The sequence below is a fragment of the Gymnogyps californianus genome, chromosome Z (assembly GCF_018139145.2).
Source record: "Gymnogyps californianus isolate 813 chromosome Z, ASM1813914v2, whole genome shotgun sequence".
Lineage (NCBI taxonomy): Eukaryota > Metazoa > Chordata > Aves > Accipitriformes > Cathartidae > Gymnogyps > Gymnogyps californianus.
The window spans coordinates 46,314,181-46,334,653 of NC_059500.1; the positions used below are offsets into that span (position 1 = coordinate 46,314,181).

The window sequence follows — 20,473 nt, forward strand, 5'->3', positions numbered from 1 at the left end:
GGGGGCGCTGCCTATAGCGCCCGCCCCTCCGTCCCTCCCTCCGCCGTCCGCCCGTCCTTCCTCCTGCCAGTCGCCGCTGGCCGCGCACCGCTCCCGGGAGCCCGGCGAGGGCTTGCGCAGCCGCCTGCCCCGCCCCGCCCGGCACCGCGGGCCCGCTCGCAGGCAGCCGATCGCCGCCCCGCCGCCTCCCCGTCCGCGCTCGGGCCGGCCCCAGCCATGTCCAAGCCGCCACCTAAACCGGCCAAGCCAGGTAAGGGAGGAGCCCAGCGGCCCGACCCGCCGTCCCCCGGCCGCCTCGCCGGCCGCGCGAAGTCGGTGCGGGGCGCGGAGCAGCCCGCCGCTTGCTGACACGTGGACGGTTTGGGAGTCGGGTCTGGGCTGTCAGAGCAGGGAGCCCGGCCAGGGGGGAGCGGGGCAGGGCCGCCGACCCCTTCCTTTCCCCACCCAGCCGCCATTAACCGGTGCGCTTGCTCGGTGTCGGCAGGGGAGGCAGCCGCTTCCGTGGCCGTAGCGCCAGCGGCCCCGCTGGAAGGGGACGTGGAGCTGCCCTCGGCACGCAGGCATCGTGTCTGGGCGGGATCCCGCGCCTGCTCTGGCTCGGGAGAAGGTTCGAGAGTGCCCCCGGGGAAGAGCCATTGCCCGGGGACAGACCCTCCGTGCCGCGGGCTTGCGCGGAGCCTCCTCGCCCCGGCCTTCCTCCTCTGAGGCACGGCCCAGGCCCGGGAGCCGTGGTGCCCGTGGGGCTTGGCGTGGTGGCGTGCCCAGCCAGCGACTGCTGCGGAGGAGAAGCTTGTGTAGGCCGAAATGCACAGGGAACCTTTTAACTTGTTAAGAAACAGCCATTGAAATACTCTGAGATTTGCCCTGTGATTGCGTGGAGTACCAATATATTGATGCATAAAAGCGGTTTTATAGTATGCTTTCATTCTTCTTCTTTCATGGCATCCACTGCTTTCCCTCGTAGGACTCTCAACAGCCAAACTCTCAGTGTGTCCTTTGACATTGTGGTGCAAATGTACACGTCACCCTTTCTAGTGCGTTTAGTCACTGATGCATAAATTTTTGCTCCTGCACCCTTTTCAGATAAATTTAGTGCAAAATTAGTTTCAAAAAACTAATCACAGATTTTTCTAAAAATATATTGAAAAACCACTGGAAGTCGCACAGTTTTAAACCTTGGAGTAGAAATAACATCTTTGAGGTTAACAAACATTCTTCTGTCAAAATTTAAGCCATTAGGTTTAGGGTTTTGGTTTTTTAAATAAGGAGTTGCTCTGGAAAATGCAACTGCTGTTTGTCATGTTTGCATCTCATCTCCCAGTATGAAAGGTTACATTCTTACTTTAAAGTTAAAAATTCATTGTGAATGTAATTAAGTAGATAAGACTAGTTGGTGTCTCCCAAAATATGATTATCTGATCCCTAAACACGTCTGATTTTCAGTATTTTTCGCACTTAGAGTGGTATTTGAAATACTGATGTTTTTTAGAAATAATTAAATATTTAACCTAATTGAGTATTTTAACCAGGCAGGTTATAAAACAAGTTTTTAATTTGAAGTCAAGTAAGTGCAAACCTGGTTTAAACCATTTAAACCATCAGTCTTGACCTACCCACAGAAGCAAAATCTGTTAAAGCTTGCTGAATGGAGAGTTTCATCCTTGGAAGAGTTTCCTCTGCCCTGCACTTTGCTAAGCCTCTTGGAAAACAGCTTACTTGAAATGAAAAAGACAGTAATAGAAGCATTGCTGTGGTGGACTCTCACTGAAAACCCATACTGAGGAAATCTGTGGGCTTCTGAAAGGGTGTGGTGTTGCTCTTAACAGCCAAATATGTAAGAAGAGTAGATTTTTCCAGTGAAGCTGATAACTCAGTTTGCTGATTTGCAAAAAGATGAGTTAGATTTAACCTAAGATTCTTAAGGAGTTAAAGACTCTAGCCCTATCTAACCTGCTGTCAGGAGCTATCAGACTAACTCAGACGTTTTATGTCTAGTACTAGGTGTCTCTCGCTAGTTTGCTGGGGTGCAGTTTTGTGGTATGCTTGAGCGGATAAAATGTAGACTGCCATCAAAAGGACAGGTTCCCTACCCCTTCACCCCGCTACCGTCCCCATTCCATTCCATTTAGTGACATGACAAGCTGGATTGGTGCTCTGACTTTTTATGTTAGGTTATTTTTATGTCTAATGAACTTGCTGAGCTGGTTTACCGCATGAGTGCTTGACACAGCAAAAGGAAATGGGTAGAAGTAAATGGCTGAAGAAGGAAGAGGAAGAGAATAAGACTCTCTTGGTAGTGGCTTTCAGAGCTGATTAAGGATAATAAGATTAATTTTGCCAAATCGCTGATTTTTGAAGAGAGAAGGTCTTATGGAGGCTGTTGCGTTAAATTTTTTCCAAGGCATTTTCAGGAACAGACTGTCTTCTAGCATACTCCAGAATATTTCTGTAGTTGTATGTCTGGCTTCATTCTGTCTATAATATCAGTTATGCCTATGGTACTGTCATTGAATCTCTCGGGGTTATAGAAGACTGCAGTTGGTGGAATGTCTTAGTGCATTTGGTCAAGCTGTGTTAATTTTTCTTCACTGACTACTATCAGATATCCAGTCTATAAACTGGGCTATAACCTGTGTCAGGGAACAGCAGACCTGCTTGCTTTGCTGCTGAATTGTTACAGTTCAAGACAGATAAAAGAGAAAACAAGACAATGGTTGCTATAGTCCTTTCCTTTGTGCTCAGGGGAAAAAAAAAATGCAGGCTAGATAGAGATGGAAGGAGATACAGAAGGTGGCAGGGAAGTGAAAATATTTAGTGAAATCAATGTCCTTTCTAAAACAGTGAGTGTTCACTGTTCATCACAGGGGTGTTGGACATTAGAGTTGGATGGCTAGACAGTGCTTTAAAAATGTGGGGAAAAAAAGGAGATGCGAAGGGAGAAAAACTAACTAGGTATAGCATTAAGTGTGGTTTTCTTCAGTACATGAGAACATTTTATCTGACAGAAGGCTCTTCTATTAATCCTGTGGCATGCACAGCACATTAGGATTTCAGTTACAGAGAGATGTTTTTGACATCAATATATTTTAGACAATCATCTGATATGTCTGTCAACACTTGACGTAGTATTTTGGGGTCTGCGGTTAGCCCTTGAGTAAGGGGTCATGACTGTTTTTAGAGGCTTTAGAAGGCTTTTAATTTCTAGTGTTTTGAGACTTTTTTTTTAAAAACAAGTGCCTAGCTTTGCTTTTCTCTTGGGGCTCTGTAGTAGTACTGTTTCCTAGCTGTATTTTCTATTTAGGCTTGCTGTTGAAGATACAAAGGAGCGGAGTGGGAGTTGAAAATAGCAGAAACTTTCTTCTCTGTCAGCATTATGCAAGGGTAGGGTTTCCCCTCCATCTTTCAAAAACTCTATTGATGTCGTAAACTACATTATTCTCTGCAGAGTTCATAAACCTCTTAAACATTCTGTGTCGGATGTTAATCCTGTTTACAAAAGTTACTTATTAAGTCCTTTGAACTTGACAAGCTATATTGGCTGCTAGTTGTCTCCTTGAACAGTGCTCTCTGATTATGCATATTTGATTAGAGCCTTACGTAGTGTGCAGCAACAGCTTTTGGGGAGATGAAAGTGGTGTATTAATATTTTAAAGAAACCTTACTTACTTTTATATTCTCCAGATAGAGTAAGGTTTTTTCATCCTGGCCTAGAGTCCACACAACATTTACATTTTTTGCAGAAAGACCAGTCTTTGTCCTAACGAAATTACAGTTTTAAATTATTCCAAGTGAGAGGAAGGGAGGCAGGAGGAAACATAACATGTAACATAAAGGGTTACTACCTTAAAGCAGGTCTGTGGACTTTGCAGCCCCTATTAGCTGTCACAGTTAAAAATAGGATTCTAGACATAATTATTTAGTTTGAATCACAATCAAGTTCACTTCACCTTAATTCTTAGGTAAAGTAGGAGCTGTGACAGTTAGCATTCACAGGAGCAGAAGACCTGCATTGAGTTACATGCCTAAAGTCTTAGCAGTAGGCTTAAATTTGGCTTAGGTGGTGGTTTCGGTTCCCTCTGTAGTCAAGGAAAGGTTTCCATTAGCTAGGGAGGTGCGAGCATGTGAATGTGGCGAGGTATGCTGCGGTCATCAGCTGTAAGGGGAGAAAAACATCAGAGGAACAATTAAACAGTTCCAAGTCAGATTTCAACATGAATTTTAAACTTTCTTTTCTGACCCCAAACCCTCTTCTTCCTGCAAGCTGCTGGGGCCACAAACAAGCTTCGTACAAGTGAAGGCATTCTGTGTATTTGCAGAAGTAAAATCGGTAAGAAGTAGAAGGTTTCAGCATTAAACTGTGCCAGTCAAAACTAATTTGTGAAATTGTGTTCACACACATCTTCTGTGAGAATATTCTTAATTCTAATTTTCTGTAAACAAATACTATTTGTTCCTTCCACTCCAGACACTGACTGGTGCAGTCCATGATTGTTCCTGGGCTACCCCAGTTTGTCATCTACACTGGCACCAATCTACACTTTGCATTCTTTTTAACATATCCTTAAACAGATTCCTAGGCTTTTTTGTTTGTTTAATACACCCTCCCCGCTTCCTCCCCTCTGATTTGTATGCCCTATGTTCACTTCCCCTTTCTAACAAGGACTACTTAGAAGTGGAAGATGGTTCTCTAAGGAGTGGTGACTCCACTTTTTTCTGTCTCAGTTGTGGCAATCCTTAAATGCTGTGTTGTACTCTGTCGTGTCTCTGTGCAAGATCCTCTGAGCAGAAAGCCAAAATACAAGCTGCATTCCTGTAAAACGTATTTCCACTGCTTTTATTCCTGCTTGAAGGTCTGGGTGTAAAGCACCTTATTTTCTAGTTCCTGAGAAGCCAGAAAAAAATGTTTCGGTCTGGCCATAATGTCCTTCTAATAAAATTGCAGGTCTCCTAAGAAACATGCAGATCATAACATGAACATCTCTTTGCTTACTAAAGCAAACTGCAAGCATACCACAAATTATTCTGATCTGCGGCTTACCTTTGATACTGTCACTTGACCAAAAGATTGTGACTTCAAATTGCTGGTGTACACTGCCAGATTGTGTAATTCATTTGCAGGTTCTTAGGCCAACATTGAGAAAACAAACACACTGTCTTTTTGCCACCACACTTTCTCGGAGGTCAGGCAGAAGATGCCTCTCACTTCCTTCAGAGAAATTCATCTGAATGTATCAAAATTCATATTCCCAGTTATACGTATTCTGGGAGGAGACTCTAAAACCAGCATAGGCCCTGGAACATGCAGACTGTCCTTTTTCTTCCCCACATCCCAAATCTTATGCATATTTTCTCTTTTTGGTCCATTTGTTACAGATGGGGATTCAGATTAGTTGTTTTCAATCAAGTTGGTGCTAGGGAGAGTTCCTGATTCTCAACTGCTTCTGTGCAGCCGTATGGGAGCAAGGAGGAGGATGGCTGATGACACCCCAGGATTAGCTTGAACCCTTATAGGAGTTGATAGACTTGAAGTTTTCTAATTTATCCGTAGATGACCATGGCCAATCCTGATTTTCTAGAGCACAGGGATTATCCCATTCTCTGTATTATAGGCACTGATAGCGCTTTGTGACACCCAGTGAGTCTGTCTATCTAAAGTAAGTTACTTATTCTGATTTTTATGGTAGTCTAGAGCTACTCACTCTAAATATAGCTAATGAAAAAATGCTGCATCAGGATCAATATCTGATTTGTAGAACCTTGTTTTCATCAATGAGATTTGATTATGTCTGTCTACTGCAGGCGAAACAGGGTGTGAAAGGCTAACAAAAGACTCTCATCAGTCCACTGGGGCCAAGCCTTGGTACCTCCTGTGAACGTTGGCTTAACTGCCATGACTATTTTCTTAACTAAAATAAATGGCTCTTGCACCAAGTACTTTTTTTTTGATTGAGGAATTGACAGAAATTAATTTCCCTCCCCTTTGGTGCTGGAAGTTCAGCCTAACTCAAATAGCTAAAAAAGTAATGCCATGCAGGGATGGGTCCTTCCCCGCGCACCACCCCCCCACCCCCCGCCTTTTCTTTTTGTCCTTTTTTTTTTTTTTTTTTTTTTAATTTAACGGGTGGCAAATAAGAGGAAAGCAGAGAATGCTTCGGTGGCAAGTTGAGTAAAAGGGGATTTTAATGCCAGTGTCTGTGGTGGTATAGAGAAGCTGGGGTAAAAGAACAGAAAGGAAGTGGGGAAAAAAAAGCATCACTGTGAGAGAAACAGTAACTCCTTGTTGCGAAAACACTTAGCACTTCTTTGGAAACAATCTTCTGTTAATGATACTGCAATTAATTATAAATAAACCTAAAAATTGCTAGGAGGAAACAAAGCTTCTAGTCTTTTGAGAAAATGGTCTTTTTTTATTACTTTGTATTACAAAGCACGGCAGTGATCTTGTTTCACTTCAGTATATATCAGAAGCTGCATTTTTAAGCTGTTACTGTTTAGCACCTCAGTTTCTTTACTTTTATGCACTTGGCTGGGAGAGGGTCATGTTAGAAATCTGATTTGCCTGTTTCCTTTCCTCATAAAAGCAGAAGTTTATAGGAGAAGTTATCCAAAATAATTCGAAGGGCGTGAAGTCAGCCCAACCTGATAAAGCCATTTGTTTTATGTTGCTGGTTAGAGAGAATCGTTTTGATTCCGTTACCCTGTTGTGTTGCTGGGGGAGGGTTTGGCAAGTTGTGGCTTGGGGGGTTTGTATGCTGAGAATATTTGTATCTGTTTAGTATGTGTAATAAGTTATCTTTTTTATTTGTCAGATAGTTGTTTTGCAGATGTTTAATGCAAATTCCATGAGAAGGGAAAAGACAGCCTTGTGGCTAAAGTATGGGATTGAAAAGAACCGTCTAAATTTGTCCCTGCACTTAGAAAAAGATTTATTGTGGGACACATCACTGCCCTGTGTCTCCATTTCCTTTGTTTTTAAAAGGGATACTCCCCTCATTAGTCATGCTGAGAATAAAGTCATTAATGTTTGCTTGGTTCCTTGAAATCTTAAAAAGGTACATGTGTCTTCTGTATTCTAGTTATTTTGTCCTCTAGAAGTAGATGGTGGGGAGGTGCAGTCAGTCAGCTTTGATAAGTTCAAATCAGTGCTAATGTATTAGTTCTCTGTCCTACATGAATCTTACAATATGGTTCGTAGTGGAGAGATGGTAGTATGGGGGAGCACAGGAGGTCCTCGGGCACTTTCTGACTTTTTGGTTATTCCAAAGGACACCCACCAATGCAAACTCTAAGTCTGTCTGCATGCCTAGGGACGGGCATTGCTAGATGAAAGTACTTCAAGTGATTACAGGTACTCAAGTGCCTAGTAAAATACAATTTGTCAGTATTTGCAGAACAGGGATTCAAGTTTAATGTGCCCTTTGTGTCCTTACATTTTGTTATTTTAAATCTTCTAGACTGATTTTTTGCATTAAAATTTGGCACAAATAATTGCCATGCCAAGTGCTGAAGTGCTGTTGTTCTTAGCTCTTAAATGCAGCAACATAACCAGGCTTAATGTCTGTTTATCAAGAAATATTTAAAATATTGGTGCCAGTAATAAGTAGTGTTTAACTCCCATATAAGGTGCTGTAAAATTAACATTAACCAGACCTGCAGTTCTATAGATGCAAATCTGTACTTTGTATTTCATCACAGGAAAATGTTTTACAATGTGTTGTGCTGTGTGTGACACCACACCACATTTGGGGAAGTAACTCTCTGTTTCAGTTGTATAGAATTAAAAAAAAAACCCAAACATGAATTGCCTTTTGTTTAAACAACATGTCAGCAATACTTTTATCAGCATCAGTGTTTCCATTCTTCTTTTGCTTCCCTTAGAGTGCGATAGCTTTATAAAACCTGTTGACATTGATGCAGTACATTATGACAGGAAACATATACGACACACGAATCTATATTTCTTGCTTTTCCCTGTCTTCTGCCACTTCTTATTTCCCCTTTTCTTATTCTTCCATTTTGTTGTCCGTTTCCTCCTTTTACTTACATAAAGCCTTGAAAATTGGTGGGTGATGGTTAAAGTCACCAGAGTCGTGTGTGCAGTTCTATCTTGCATTTTTCTGTCATCTATGTAAGAAAGCCAAGGAGAAGGGACAGTACTCTATGTCACCCATCCTGTTTCGTCATCTCTTGTTCTTTTTTTTTTTTTTTTTTTTTTTGTTTGACTTCTCCCCAGCTGCAGTTCAGACATTCCATTCTGAAGCTCTCAGATCTAGGACACATTGCTATCTACTGTCCTTGTTCATCATTTCTATATGGGTAACGAACAGAACAGAGGTTTCATCCTTTTTAGCTGTTGCCACAGTGCAGGTATTTAGTTTCTGAGGCAAAGGTCTGAGAAATGTTGGACGTTTTATGTCTAGGAAATGGCTGCTGTGTGAGAGAGAGAGAGAACCAATAAAGCAAAATCGAAATTCTATGGTGTTATTAAAAAATAAGATCTGGGAGGAGCATGGGATACAGGTACAAGTTGGAAGAAAAATCATATATAGTGTCTACATGCATTTGGCAATCTAGAAAGTTTACGCGGGTTAATTTTATGGTTACACTTTTACATACACTTAGTCCCAAGAAAGGCTGAGACAGAGAACTACAGAAATGTTTTGCTTAGTAGTTATGGCTTGGTAAATACCAGTTCATAAACATGTGCTGTGGCATGGCTCTTGCTAGGGAATATCCAGAGGTATTGGAAAACATCTTTTAAGAGCCACGCCAAGACTGTGCGGTGTGCTGCAAAATGGCAGCTTATACAGTTGCGTACCACTCTCCTTTCTCAAGCCCGTCAGCATATGTACATTTAGGCTGACATTTCTAAACCCCTTCTAAAATGATCAGTATTGTGGGTAGGCTTTTAGATACTGGGGTAATGAAGACTCCATCTGGCAAAAAACAGGCAAAAAAATTTCTAGCCATGGTTCTTCTTTACAGAAAGGTAAAGGCTTATTCTTGAGACATAAGGAAACCTACTCTGTTGTTACTCAGTTCTCTCCATATAATATACTGCACAAGATTTTGTGTATGCACACTTTATTGTACAGTACTAACCTTTGGCAGTAAGTTCATCAGTTTCTCTGAGGATACAAAATAGCCTGCGCTAAATGTGGTCTAAGTAATACATTGTCCTGACGGACCAAATACTGCTTCAGTCACAAGTTCATCTATGTAAACATGTAAAGTGTAGTGTAAGAACCTGAAATACAGCTACATACTTAAGGTATTTAAAAATAAACAAACCTACATCCTTAAGACTTCAGATATTTAAAAGTAAACAATACAGAACAGTCTGCATAATATATTTCTCCATTGAGTTCAGTGGACTTCAACAGTTCAGCTAATGAAGTTATGTAAGGTACATGTTTCTTCTCCTGTACTCATCTTAGACTTTCTGCTTGGTGCTCTTGAAATGTACCTTTATTGAATTTTTTAAAAAATGTTTATAGGGATGCTTCTTTCACAGTTTATGCAATTAAATTTGTACCTCTCTGCATTAAGGTTATCTTTTCTTGGCTTGGATGCTGCTGACAGTCTCTTCAAAACTGCCCTATTAAAATAAACGTTGCCCAGTTAGTGGAATTGTAAACACTATAGCTTATTTTAAGCATCTGAACAGAACACCATGTCAGTTGTACCTTCCATAAATAGGACTTGGTGACCATTTGTCATTTTTCTTAAATGCAATGATTTCTGTGCTATTGCATTATTTTCGTGATTACTAACAACTACAAGTAAGTATGAGAACATGTTGCAGACATTGGTCATTGTTTTGTTTCTTTATTCTTTCCTTAATTCTGTATCATTTGACAAATTGATATTATTAATAAAAATATATACAACATGTATGAGTGTGGAGGGGTGTATATGACTGAAACTACACTTTGCCTCAGAAATTGATGGCAACACTTTAGTTGACTTGCATGGTGAGCTATGAAGACCGTGTTAGGTGTGCACAAGAGGCAGCTTACAATTAGCTGATCAGTTGGCCTATTTCCTTCAGAACCCGTGCTGCTGGGTTAAGTCTTTTCATTGTGATTTTCATTGACAGAGGCATAGCACAAATTCATTCAGCAAGCAGCTTTAAGGGTTAAGGAAAGGAATTTATTTGAATTTGAGGGCTGTATGTGTATGCTGTGTTTAGAAGGCATGATACTGATACTGAGGTTTTTTTCTTTTTTAGGGCAGGTTAAAGTGTTCAGAGCCCTGTATACATTTGAGCCCAGAACGGTAAGTACCTCTAGATTTTAGGGTTTTGAGAAGCTTAATTTTAATCTTGTCTATAATAACATTTCTTCATTTCTGCTAGGGTTGGCCTATTAGACTTACTGTACTATGTTTTCAATGAAAAAGCCTGTTGATGGATATCGGTTCTTAATGTGACTAAAACTGCCTGATTAATCATCACTCTCCTTTTTTAAGTCCAGCTCTTTTTTAAAAGCAGCATGCTTTCTTCTCTAGTATCAGTTGCCTGCCATCTAAGATCAGCAATCTAAGTGATTTTTTTCTTTTCTTCCAAAGGCAACAAAGATAATTGAGAACTAAGAGATTTGATGAACTGGGACCAACCAAAAAGGGGATGGAGTTAACAAACACAAGATATATTTCACTGCTTTTGTTGCACAGTGCTCTGTTGGAAAGGCCACAATCTTTTTCTTTAGTTGTCAGGAAGGTCACAGATCCAAAAAGTTAGCTGTAGGCAAGTCAAACTACAGTATGAAAGACTGTCAAGCTGTTGTCTAGTTGCTAGAGAATTTGAGTTACTGTTCTTTTGAAAGAAGAGCTGAACGTACTCTGCTTTATCCATGTATTTGTTTTACCTAAGTACACACATTCAGATTTTTGTTTACTCTTCCTTTTTTTATTTTTATTTTTTTTTAAAGCCAGATGAACTGTACTTTGAAGAAGGAGATATCATTTACATCTCAGACATGGTAAGTCTAAGACATCCCATACAGAGTGAATACTTCTGAGATGCAGCATACCCCTTCTAAAATATTTTCCCTTTTCTCTGCAGAGTGATACAAATTGGTGGAAAGGAACTTGCAAAGGGAGGACTGGACTAATTCCAAGCAACTATGGTAATGTCTAGAATATTTTCATTTGGTAAGATCATTCACAATCAAAGGAAATCACTAAATAAAAATAACTGATACACTTACTTTCAGAAACTGATCACGGTATTGGCATTTAACAGTCCTCTACCAGACTATTTCAGAATACATCTGCAATGTCAGTCACCACTGTACATCAGCAGTGGACAGGCTGTCTTATGTTCTTATAACCTAGAGACAGCTTGAATTTGCCAAATGTTCTTGTTTCTGGTTGTGCAGGTAACAGCAATAGATGTTCTCAGTTTTGAGGGGAAGAACATGTGGATCTAAAGGATGGTTTTACAGACGGCACATGAAACTGATAGGCTTGTATTCTTGATACCCTCAATGAACGTATTGCAGTTTTTAAGATCTTCTCATTAGCAGTATGTTGGCTATATTCCTTCAGTCGGTATGTTGCCTTTTTTTTAAGTAGACCTAAGGATGGACAGCCACAGCATTTGGTAGCTTTGAGATCAAGAAGTTTGACACAGTGTGGGATGGCTTCTTACAGGCATAGATAATTAATACTGGAATTGTTAAGTAAATCTGCATATTGATGGGAAGATAAAACGGATTGTGAGCAATTCTGTAGACCTCCTTTGATCCCCAACTTAAGAAATAGGGTTGTTTTGTTTTCCATTTGTTGCTTTTTAATGAGTATATTGAGCCACAGAAAACATTGTTTTCTTAGGAATTGCACCACATTAAATATCCCATACCTGTTTGGACTGAATAGAAATTGCTTTTTAGATTCAACTAAAATCACTTGGAAAAGCCATGAGTACAGCCAACAGAGCACAATTCTTCCAAGTCCTCCCAGGAAATGTAGGCAGAGTAGCAGTGTCACAGGACAGATTGCATCAAAACTGCTAATAGGTTAGTAACTGTGGTTGCTTCATGTTGTCCCTTCTTCACTAGGACACTTTATGGTAGCAATGCTATGATTCCCTGCCCTGACTTGTAGTTAGTAGAAATACCTGAATAGAAGCCTGTGGTGCAGTTATTGAGACCATGGCATCAGATTTCACTTTAGCTTGTGACTTCCAGACTGATGCTATTCTTGCCATCTGCCAGAGGTGGTCACTGTTATATACAAGAAGAATAGTTTACACACAGTTTACTTACACTCAAATTTCTTTTGAACATTGAAGTGTGTTATATTTAAAATAAAACCAACAACTTACTAATTCAGTTTGTGTTCCCACTGAGATAATTTGGAAAAGTTGCTTCCAGAGTACTTTACTGAAAAGTTATCTGAACAACAGTTTAACTTCCATTTTAGGCTAGGCATTGGGGTGTGGGGTGGTGGTGTCTCTGCACATTTGCAAAAATTTCATGTGTAAGCAGAACAGAAGCCTCTGCAGACCCTAAAACCAAAGAGTACCAGGAACATGTCTTCTGATTTAGACAAACTGTGCAAAATCCTCAAAGGTCTGCTTCCGCTGGTTGCCACCGTTAGGACTGCCTAGGTTCAGTCTTAACCACTGAAACACTGTGGTCCCGTGCTCTTCTACAACCTTTTTGCAAAAGGTGGAGACAGACCTGGAACTACTGAGTCTTTGGTGGGGTCTTGTGCTCCATCTGCTGGGCTTGAAGGAAGACATTTGAAAATACTGTGAATGGAAAAGCTCATGAAGACAGAATCAGTGTTACCTGCATTAAAAATACTTATTACTGAAATTCTGACAAGAGTTTTCTAAAGACAAAGTTAGTTTTAGGCTTTTGAGACGGTATTGTTTGTGTTAATGCTTTCTGCTGTGCACAACAAGCACTGCTTAATAAGACTAGCACGTTCTGCTTGTGTAATGGCTGTCTGCTCTGGGATTGGCTTCTGCCACTCTGCTTTACGATTCTGTTCACTGTTTGCACAATTTTTTTTTAACTGAAATATCAGAATCTAGCATTTGCATTTTATTTTACTCACAGCTAGAGAGATAAGCATGTGAAATCTTGCAGTTACAAGCATTATGGGAGGAATACACACCAAAGTAAGAAAAGATCTGGATAGACTACAACAGTCTTGAGGCTTTTATTTCTGGTAACTGACGTACATTGTATTTGTGTGCATTGCATTTGATTACAGTAACAGTTTGATCTGAGGAACACCCTTTCACTTTCTCCCTGCCTTCTGTAACAAGCCATAGTGCAAAGGCTTAGAGAGCCTACTCATCTCAGATTGTACACTGTCCTACTTGCCTGTCCTCTTAGTAGTCACAGGGTTTTCCACCTAAGGAAGAAGTTTTTAAAAAAGTTTCCACATCATGGTCCTACTTCCAACTGTTTCACAGTGCTGTTCAGTTTCTTTTTGCTGTTGCAACAGCACAGTCACCAGGAACTGTTTGCTGCTCCTCTCTAGTAAAACCTAAAGCTTGTGAGATAAAAGGTCTACAGAAGCCTGAACTTCAATTTGCCCATCACTACATTCATTGTTTAAGCAGTTTTGATTTGCAGACATCCTGCAAGTTTTCCAGGGAAAATAAAAAATCTCCGTAAAACAAATAGGAAGCCTATTGACAGTGGATTTTTTTAGTTACCCTTCACAGACCCCTTGGAAATAATTCACTCATAACTACAGATGGCAAGCTGTAAGTTGAAAGCCTAGCCACGTGCAACTGCGCAAAACCACCTTACAAGTGTAGAAAGGGAAGTAACAACTGAGGTGAAATATTGTCAGATTCCCGGTGACTTGCAACCACTGATCAGTTTGATGCTGTTCTTTGAAGTTTTCACAAGCTCTTCCCTGAATTGCTTTCCCATGCACAGGAAATTGAAGTGTATCTGACTAGTCCATCGCTCACAAATCCCCTTTCACGTTAGAATCAAATATGTATTACTGGTTCTTCTGGAATAAATCAAAGTTTTATTTCCACATAGGTGTCAAATATCTGTTCAGTTTCAGAAGTAGTTACAATTTACCCTCTGTTTCATTTCAGTGGCAGAGCAAGCTGAGTCTATTGATAACCCACTGCATGAAGCTGCCAAACGTGGTAAGTGTGATTTGGGTTTTAGTTGTGTAATGCTAAAGGATGATTTGTTTTCTGCCAAAATAATAATATATTTAGAATGAAGACGTCCTGTCTGTTTTGGTTGTCTGGTATCTTGAACAAGTTATCTGGTAAGTTTTGCAGCTTTCAGAAGCTGAGCTGATTTACAGCCTGGTAGAATTGCCACTCTGTAATTGTCTACACAGAAAAAGAGTTTGGTACCATCCATTTAACTACATAGGGATCTAAAGGTCTTCTGGGAGTGGAAGAAAAGATGTTTGGTATGACTTGGACTGGTTGTTTTATGAATTATAAGTGTTGCTGCTAATCGCTTTTTCTCCTCATAAGTTCATAGGAGGACTGACACCCTTCAGAACGAACTACATGCCTTTAATGGTTCTGTTAACTTTTCAAAATAAAAAAGAAGTCATCAAAACTGAATTTGTCTTTCAGGCAACCTAAGCTGGTTGAGAGAGTGTTTGGATAATCGAGTTGGGGTCAATGGCTTAGACAAAGCTGGAAACACAGCTCTGTACTGGGCATGCCATGGAGGCCACAAAGGTATCAGAGAATTAATTTGAAATGACTGTTCTCTGGTTTTCTTGACATGCTTGTTAGACTAATTGCTAAGATTGCAGTACTAAGTAATAAAGCCAGGATTTTTTTAATGTCATTCTAGCTTTTTTAAAAGAAAAGTTAAAGCTAGAAAGGAGATTCAGCTCCATCAAATGCTGTGTGGTGTTGTTGCTGTTGAAGCAGGCATTCTAATCAGCATAACTGTTAGAAGCAGAGTGGGAAGAAGGACAGACCAAAAAGAAGTGTTGTATTGTTTTGGGTATTTTATGCAGTAGCATTTCTTTGTGTCTAATGGTTGTTTGCCTAATGCAGCCTGGCTGTTACAGATTTTCATTAGCTATTGGATTGCTCTTTTGTTCAATCTTAACCAAAATTTATACTATGAACGCAAAAAAGCCTATTTTGTTTCCACTAAATTTTTCTCTTTATTTCCCCCCACCCTGTTTTCTGCAGATATAGTGGATGTTCTGTTTACCCAGGCAAACCTAGAGTTAAACCAACAGGTAGGTTGAACCAACAGACCCTTACAGTAGAGGTGTGATGTTACTCATCCTTGGTACAAGCTGAAAGTTTTTTTGCTGTATTTTAATCCTGTTGCTTTTCCCTCTAACTCCACAGAACAAATTGGGAGACACAGCTTTGCATGCTGCTGCATGGAAAGGTTATGCAGATATTGTAGAGATGCTGCTCGCAAAGGGTAAAGATCTTCACCAAGGTTTCAACAATCTGTGTGGCAGACTAGATTCCTGAATGTTTATTAATCTGTATTTTTTTAAGTGTTTTCCTATAACCCAGGTACAGTCCTTAGCCATCTTACCTGCCTGACTATATAAGCCTTGCAGAAAATTCTAGCAGCTGTTTGGAAGGTAGACATCTCACCTGCTCAAGAAAAATTTCATCCTGCTTTGCAGACAAAATTAGGCACTTAACCCCAGAACAGCAATGACATCTGCTTCCTGGAAAGGGACAGCAGCCAGCGAGTTCCCTAGCCAACTGTAGCTTGTGGAAGAGCATCCAAAGCTTTTAGTCTGCTTCAGAGCAGTCCACAGATGAGATTCCCTTGTCCACTACTGTTCTGCCCATGCTACTGAAACTTGTATCGTAATACCATTGCTCAAGAAATAGCTGGGACAGTGATTCATGATGAAAATTTTCTATTATAAAGGGGCAAGAACAGATCTGAAGAACAATGAGAAGAAACTGGCTTTAGACATGGCAACCAATGCAGCTTGCGCTTCCCTGCTTAAGAAGAAACAGAGTGCAGGTATTTCTGATTTTGTTACTCTGATACATTTTTCCTTTTTAGAGGACTCTTAATATTTTGACCAAATATCAATGTGTTGATAGCTGTAAAAACCACTTGGGAGCTACATGGGCTAAGAGTTGTGTTTGGAAGGGTTCACTTGAGAGGGTTAGTTCAGCAGAGCTATGATAGAAACCTGTGGTTTATCACATTCAGTGTTGTTGACTCCACACAAAATGCCATCTTGTGTCAGCAAGAGGCAAAATTGTTCAGAAGATGTGGAAATAGTAAGGGAAGGGAAGGAAATGGAAGACAGGCCCTTCAGAGTGGAGAGACAGAAAGAAAGCAAGGATGGAAAGTACTTTAAAAGCAGTATAGCACAAGGAACAGGGTATGAGAGTAAAACAATGTGGTATGTTCCCCTTTATGCTTGTCTGTTCTTCCAAACTAAGCCAAACAAACACCAACAGACGCTCCTCTCTTATTTTCTTATTGCTAATTTTTTAAAATGTCTTATTCCTGTGTCTCTCTGAGTGACTCTCTAGTAGAGAAATAACGAAAGAATGCTTTCAGGTATTTATCAAAATAGTCTCACTGCCTCCCACTTGCGTTCATCTCTCCTAATAGCACAGTGTCCATGTACAAAAGAGTTAGAGAGATACAAGCCTATTTTAAAAAGCTGAACAAAGACTGAATTGTTCAGTATCACATAATTAATGTTACCTGTAGCTTTCAGGAGGCTGAAGTTAGGGTGGAAACCCTAGGTGAATTATACATTAAATGAGAAATTAATTGAAAACACAGGCATAGTTACAGCTTGTATCAGTGGGATATGCAGTCCATCAACTGTATTGTTGTAGGGCTAGCAAGAACAAAGGGAATGCTAACCTGTGGGTGGTTAGCAGTTATGGGAATTAAATGGTGGAATAGCTGCCTGCAGCTTTAGAAGGCCAAGAAGAGCAGTTGCAGCAAAAATACAGTCCAGCTTTTTGATAGAGGTAATATCAAGATTTCCCAGAAAACCTTGACAAATTATTTCCATCAGTTTTGGCTCTGAAGAAAGCGGTTGTAGCAAAGGGCAGAATTTCTTCTGTTTCCATATTTTTTCTAATGGCAGTTAATCCCTTTTAGGAGCACTTACTTCATCTTTGCCTGTCAGTTGTAGGCAATTGATACAGGAGTATCATCTGTTCTAATGTCCCTAATAATTGTATTAATGTTTCATTTTCTGATACTAGGTAACTTATCTTCTACTTCTGGGGCATTTGCTTCACTCCCTCTAAATTAATTTTCTTTCATGGCTGACTGATTTTTCATCCTCAGTCTCTTCATCTATCACCAGTCTCTGGTACTCTCGCACACTGTCTTTTCTTGTTTGCCTTGATATGAGAGCTGATGTTCTCAGTCTAACTGCAATTTCAGTATTAGCTTCCTTGGTTTTCTGTCTTAATTTGGCCTTTTATAATCTCTGTGACACCACTTATCTGTATACTTTTCTGGTATTTTGTGTTTTCTTGGTTATTTTTATGCATTTCATTCTTCTGTGTCTATTGATTCTACATTTCAGTATTTCCAATGTCTGTGAGTGAAACGATTATTCTTCTTCAGAGATTCAGTCCTATATCAGTAGTCTTACTGTCCCCAGTTTCACATCTGCTCCTATTTAGATATGGCTTCTATCATAATCCATCTATAAAACATTTTGTTTTATCCAAGGAAGCTTGCTTTGCCTCCACTTAAATGTTCAGTTTTGTGTTTTACATGTATGCACACACCCAAATGTCATGATTGCTAAGTATATTCTAAGAAATGAAAGTTATTAAAGTGCTGTCATAGAAATGCAAAAAGATTGTGTCGTTTGTGCTCCTGAACGAGGGAGCAATTGTTATACAGAAGAAATGGGATTTGTCCTTTCTTGAAGTATGGTCCCTTGAGCACAGGGCTCTATAATTTCTTTCTTTTCTTTCCTTTCTTCCTTTGCTGCTTCTGCTACTCAAAAAGGAAAAAAAAATTTTTTTTTTCTCTTGGATTTCTTTTATCAGAACAGTTGAGCAGGTCATTTTTAAATTTACTCATTTTTCTTCTTCCAAGTTACAAGTATTTGAGATACTTGAGATGGTTGTCACTTCTGTGAATTGTATCAGTCTTGTTATGTCTGCACCTGGTATTTTTAATAATTTAATATGTTATTGCAAAGGTATGACTGACTAGGATCTTGTGGTTCCTGGCTCTCAGTAGTACAATATAATATACATTATATATAATCCATATTCCTGTTCCCATATATTTGAAAATCTGTAGGCAAATAATCATCTATCACAAAAAGCCCATGCTGTTTATCTTTGTACAGTCCCAAAGGTAGAGGTAGTTCTCCAGGCACTGCTGCACATGTGGTGAATATACTTTAATACTCCTGTTTTCTGCTTACTGTCCTTCAAAAGCAAAAGCTCATAAGTAGATCTAAGAAATATTTATTCAGGAAAAAAACTACGTGAGAAACGGGGAGGGGAAAGAATAGATGGAATGTGTTTGATTTTAAGCAGAGAATGGCAGCCAGCTAGGCACTAAGAATAAAACCATAGAGGCTCTTCCACCAACTCACCCATCCTTTCCTTTGCTATTTAAAGGTTATATATACAGAAAATAGAATTAAAGAGTTCCAGCTCTGCTGTACAGGTTCGAAGGAGCCAGAAGATGGCTCTTGAAGGTCATGAACAGACTGAATCTCCTATGAGATCCAAATCTACAGCCCTATCTGTGTACCCCTAACATCTCTAAATGATAGAGGAATCAGGTTTCTCAGATGCTGGTTTGCAAGCATTGCAAATGTGAGGCTTTTTCTGATTTTATCCTGGATTAAGAGAGAGCTTTGTTTCTTTCCAGGTGCAGTCCGATCATTAAGTAATGCAGAGGAATACCTCGACGATGAAGACTCCGATTAGCTTTTTTCATTCAGCCTAAAGAACTATAACTTGCGTTGCTTTTGTCATTCCCAAAACATATCTTTACAACTGTAAAAATATCTTACTTAGAGTATTGCAGTCTTCCAATATAGCATATAAATGAGAGGGTGAAATCATGCTTTCCAAAGGAATAATCTTCATGTCTGCCAGAAGATGCCACATTTTAAATCAGAGTTCCTTTGGAATTATCTTACAGAGGAAGTGTGGCATACCCTTACTGTTGAACGGGCAGAGGACCATCTTCTAAACTCACAGGTTTCATCTCAGGCCTTCCCAGCAAGTGCCTTGTGTCTCTGGAATACACTCCTCAAACTGAAAGGTCCCTCTGGGACAGCAGGACACCATTGCTAACATTTCCCAAAATCTCCCTGGGTATAGGTTCCTTTGTGCAGATAAGATAATATTGGCAGTCAGTACTGGCTGACAGGCATGAATGGAGATGCTGCTATAAAGAGTGACCATCTTTTGCCCGCATGGAGCCAGCAAGACAAGGTTTGATTTAAAAAAAAAATATTTTTTGGGGGGGGGGTAAAAATTCCCCCCCCATTCCTTCCTGTACTCCTCTAAGTAAGAGGTAGAATGACATGGGACAGTCTGCCCCTGGATGCTTTGTCTTCTCTATTGCTATGGGCCCAATCCCTGAAATGTAAACTCAGGTGAAATGCTTGCTTAAGTCAGTTTTCCTTGAGAAATACGCTTAATTTTGGACTCAGTGACTTGATTATTTTGCTTTTTGAAGTGCATTATGCTGAAACTATTTGTAGTGAAAGGAAGACAGAATATTTTTCTATTTATCCTGCCTAAAATTTTTTTTTACTGATCTCTTGCTTTTATTTTTTAAAAGTGTTCTTATATTTTATTCTAAATTACCTCAAAGCTTAAGTGTGTTTGAAGGAATGAGGGAACATGTATATCGAATATACCACAGGTATCTTTAGAAGAGATATCTGAAGCTGAATAAACATTTAAAAAATGTATTGCTTCTTCCTGTGAATTAAAGAGAACTAAAAAATAAATTGAGCTACTTTCAAGCTTCCCTGCAGAGTTAAAGAATAAGTACTTCCTTCAGATTGCTCAAATAGCTGCAGCCAAATATTATACCCTACTGAGGGATACTTCCTTACTGTGATGGTAAGAAAATGTTAGACGTATTTGAGATACAATCTCATTTTCAATTTTTGCTGCTAACTTCCCTGTTAGCAACTTCAACAGATTCAGTCCAACACAGCAGTCTGTGATACTTAAAAAAAAAGGGGGGGTGAAAAAAAGAAAAAAAAGAGAAAAAAAGAAAAAAGAGAGAAAAAAAAGGAAAAAAGTTCTTGTGAAAGATTGGGGATAAGTGAAAAGCTCTTGTGAAAGGTTGGGGATAATTGAAAAGCTCTTGTGAAAGACTGGGGATAAATGAAAATCACACTAAGTATTTTAGAGATTAAAAGAAGTCTAGAGCACTGTAACATCTGGTTACACTTTGTAACACTTACAAAAATCTGGTTCAATATATTTTTAAATTTTTATTATCGTGGAAAGAACTAGGTACAGGTAAAGCTTGTTAAATGAGCACTT

The 20,473-nt window shown here is 39.7% G+C and overlaps 1 protein-coding gene across 1 annotated transcript; it reads left to right on the top strand.

Annotated features, from left to right (window-relative positions):
* The first annotated feature begins 121 nt into the window (after nt 1-121).
* OSTF1 (osteoclast stimulating factor 1) lies at nt 122-19,430 on the top strand. The gene is made up of 10 exons (XM_050913361.1): nt 122-250; nt 10,232-10,278; nt 10,932-10,982; nt 11,066-11,129; nt 14,078-14,131; nt 14,582-14,689; nt 15,158-15,207; nt 15,323-15,401; nt 15,870-15,968; nt 18,831-19,430. The coding sequence occupies exons 1-10, from the start codon at nt 217-219 to the stop codon at nt 18,887-18,889; spliced, it is 645 nt and encodes a 214-aa protein (XP_050769318.1). The 5' UTR covers nt 122-216; the 3' UTR covers nt 18,890-19,430.
* Nucleotides 19,431-20,473: the final 1,043 nt, after the last annotated feature.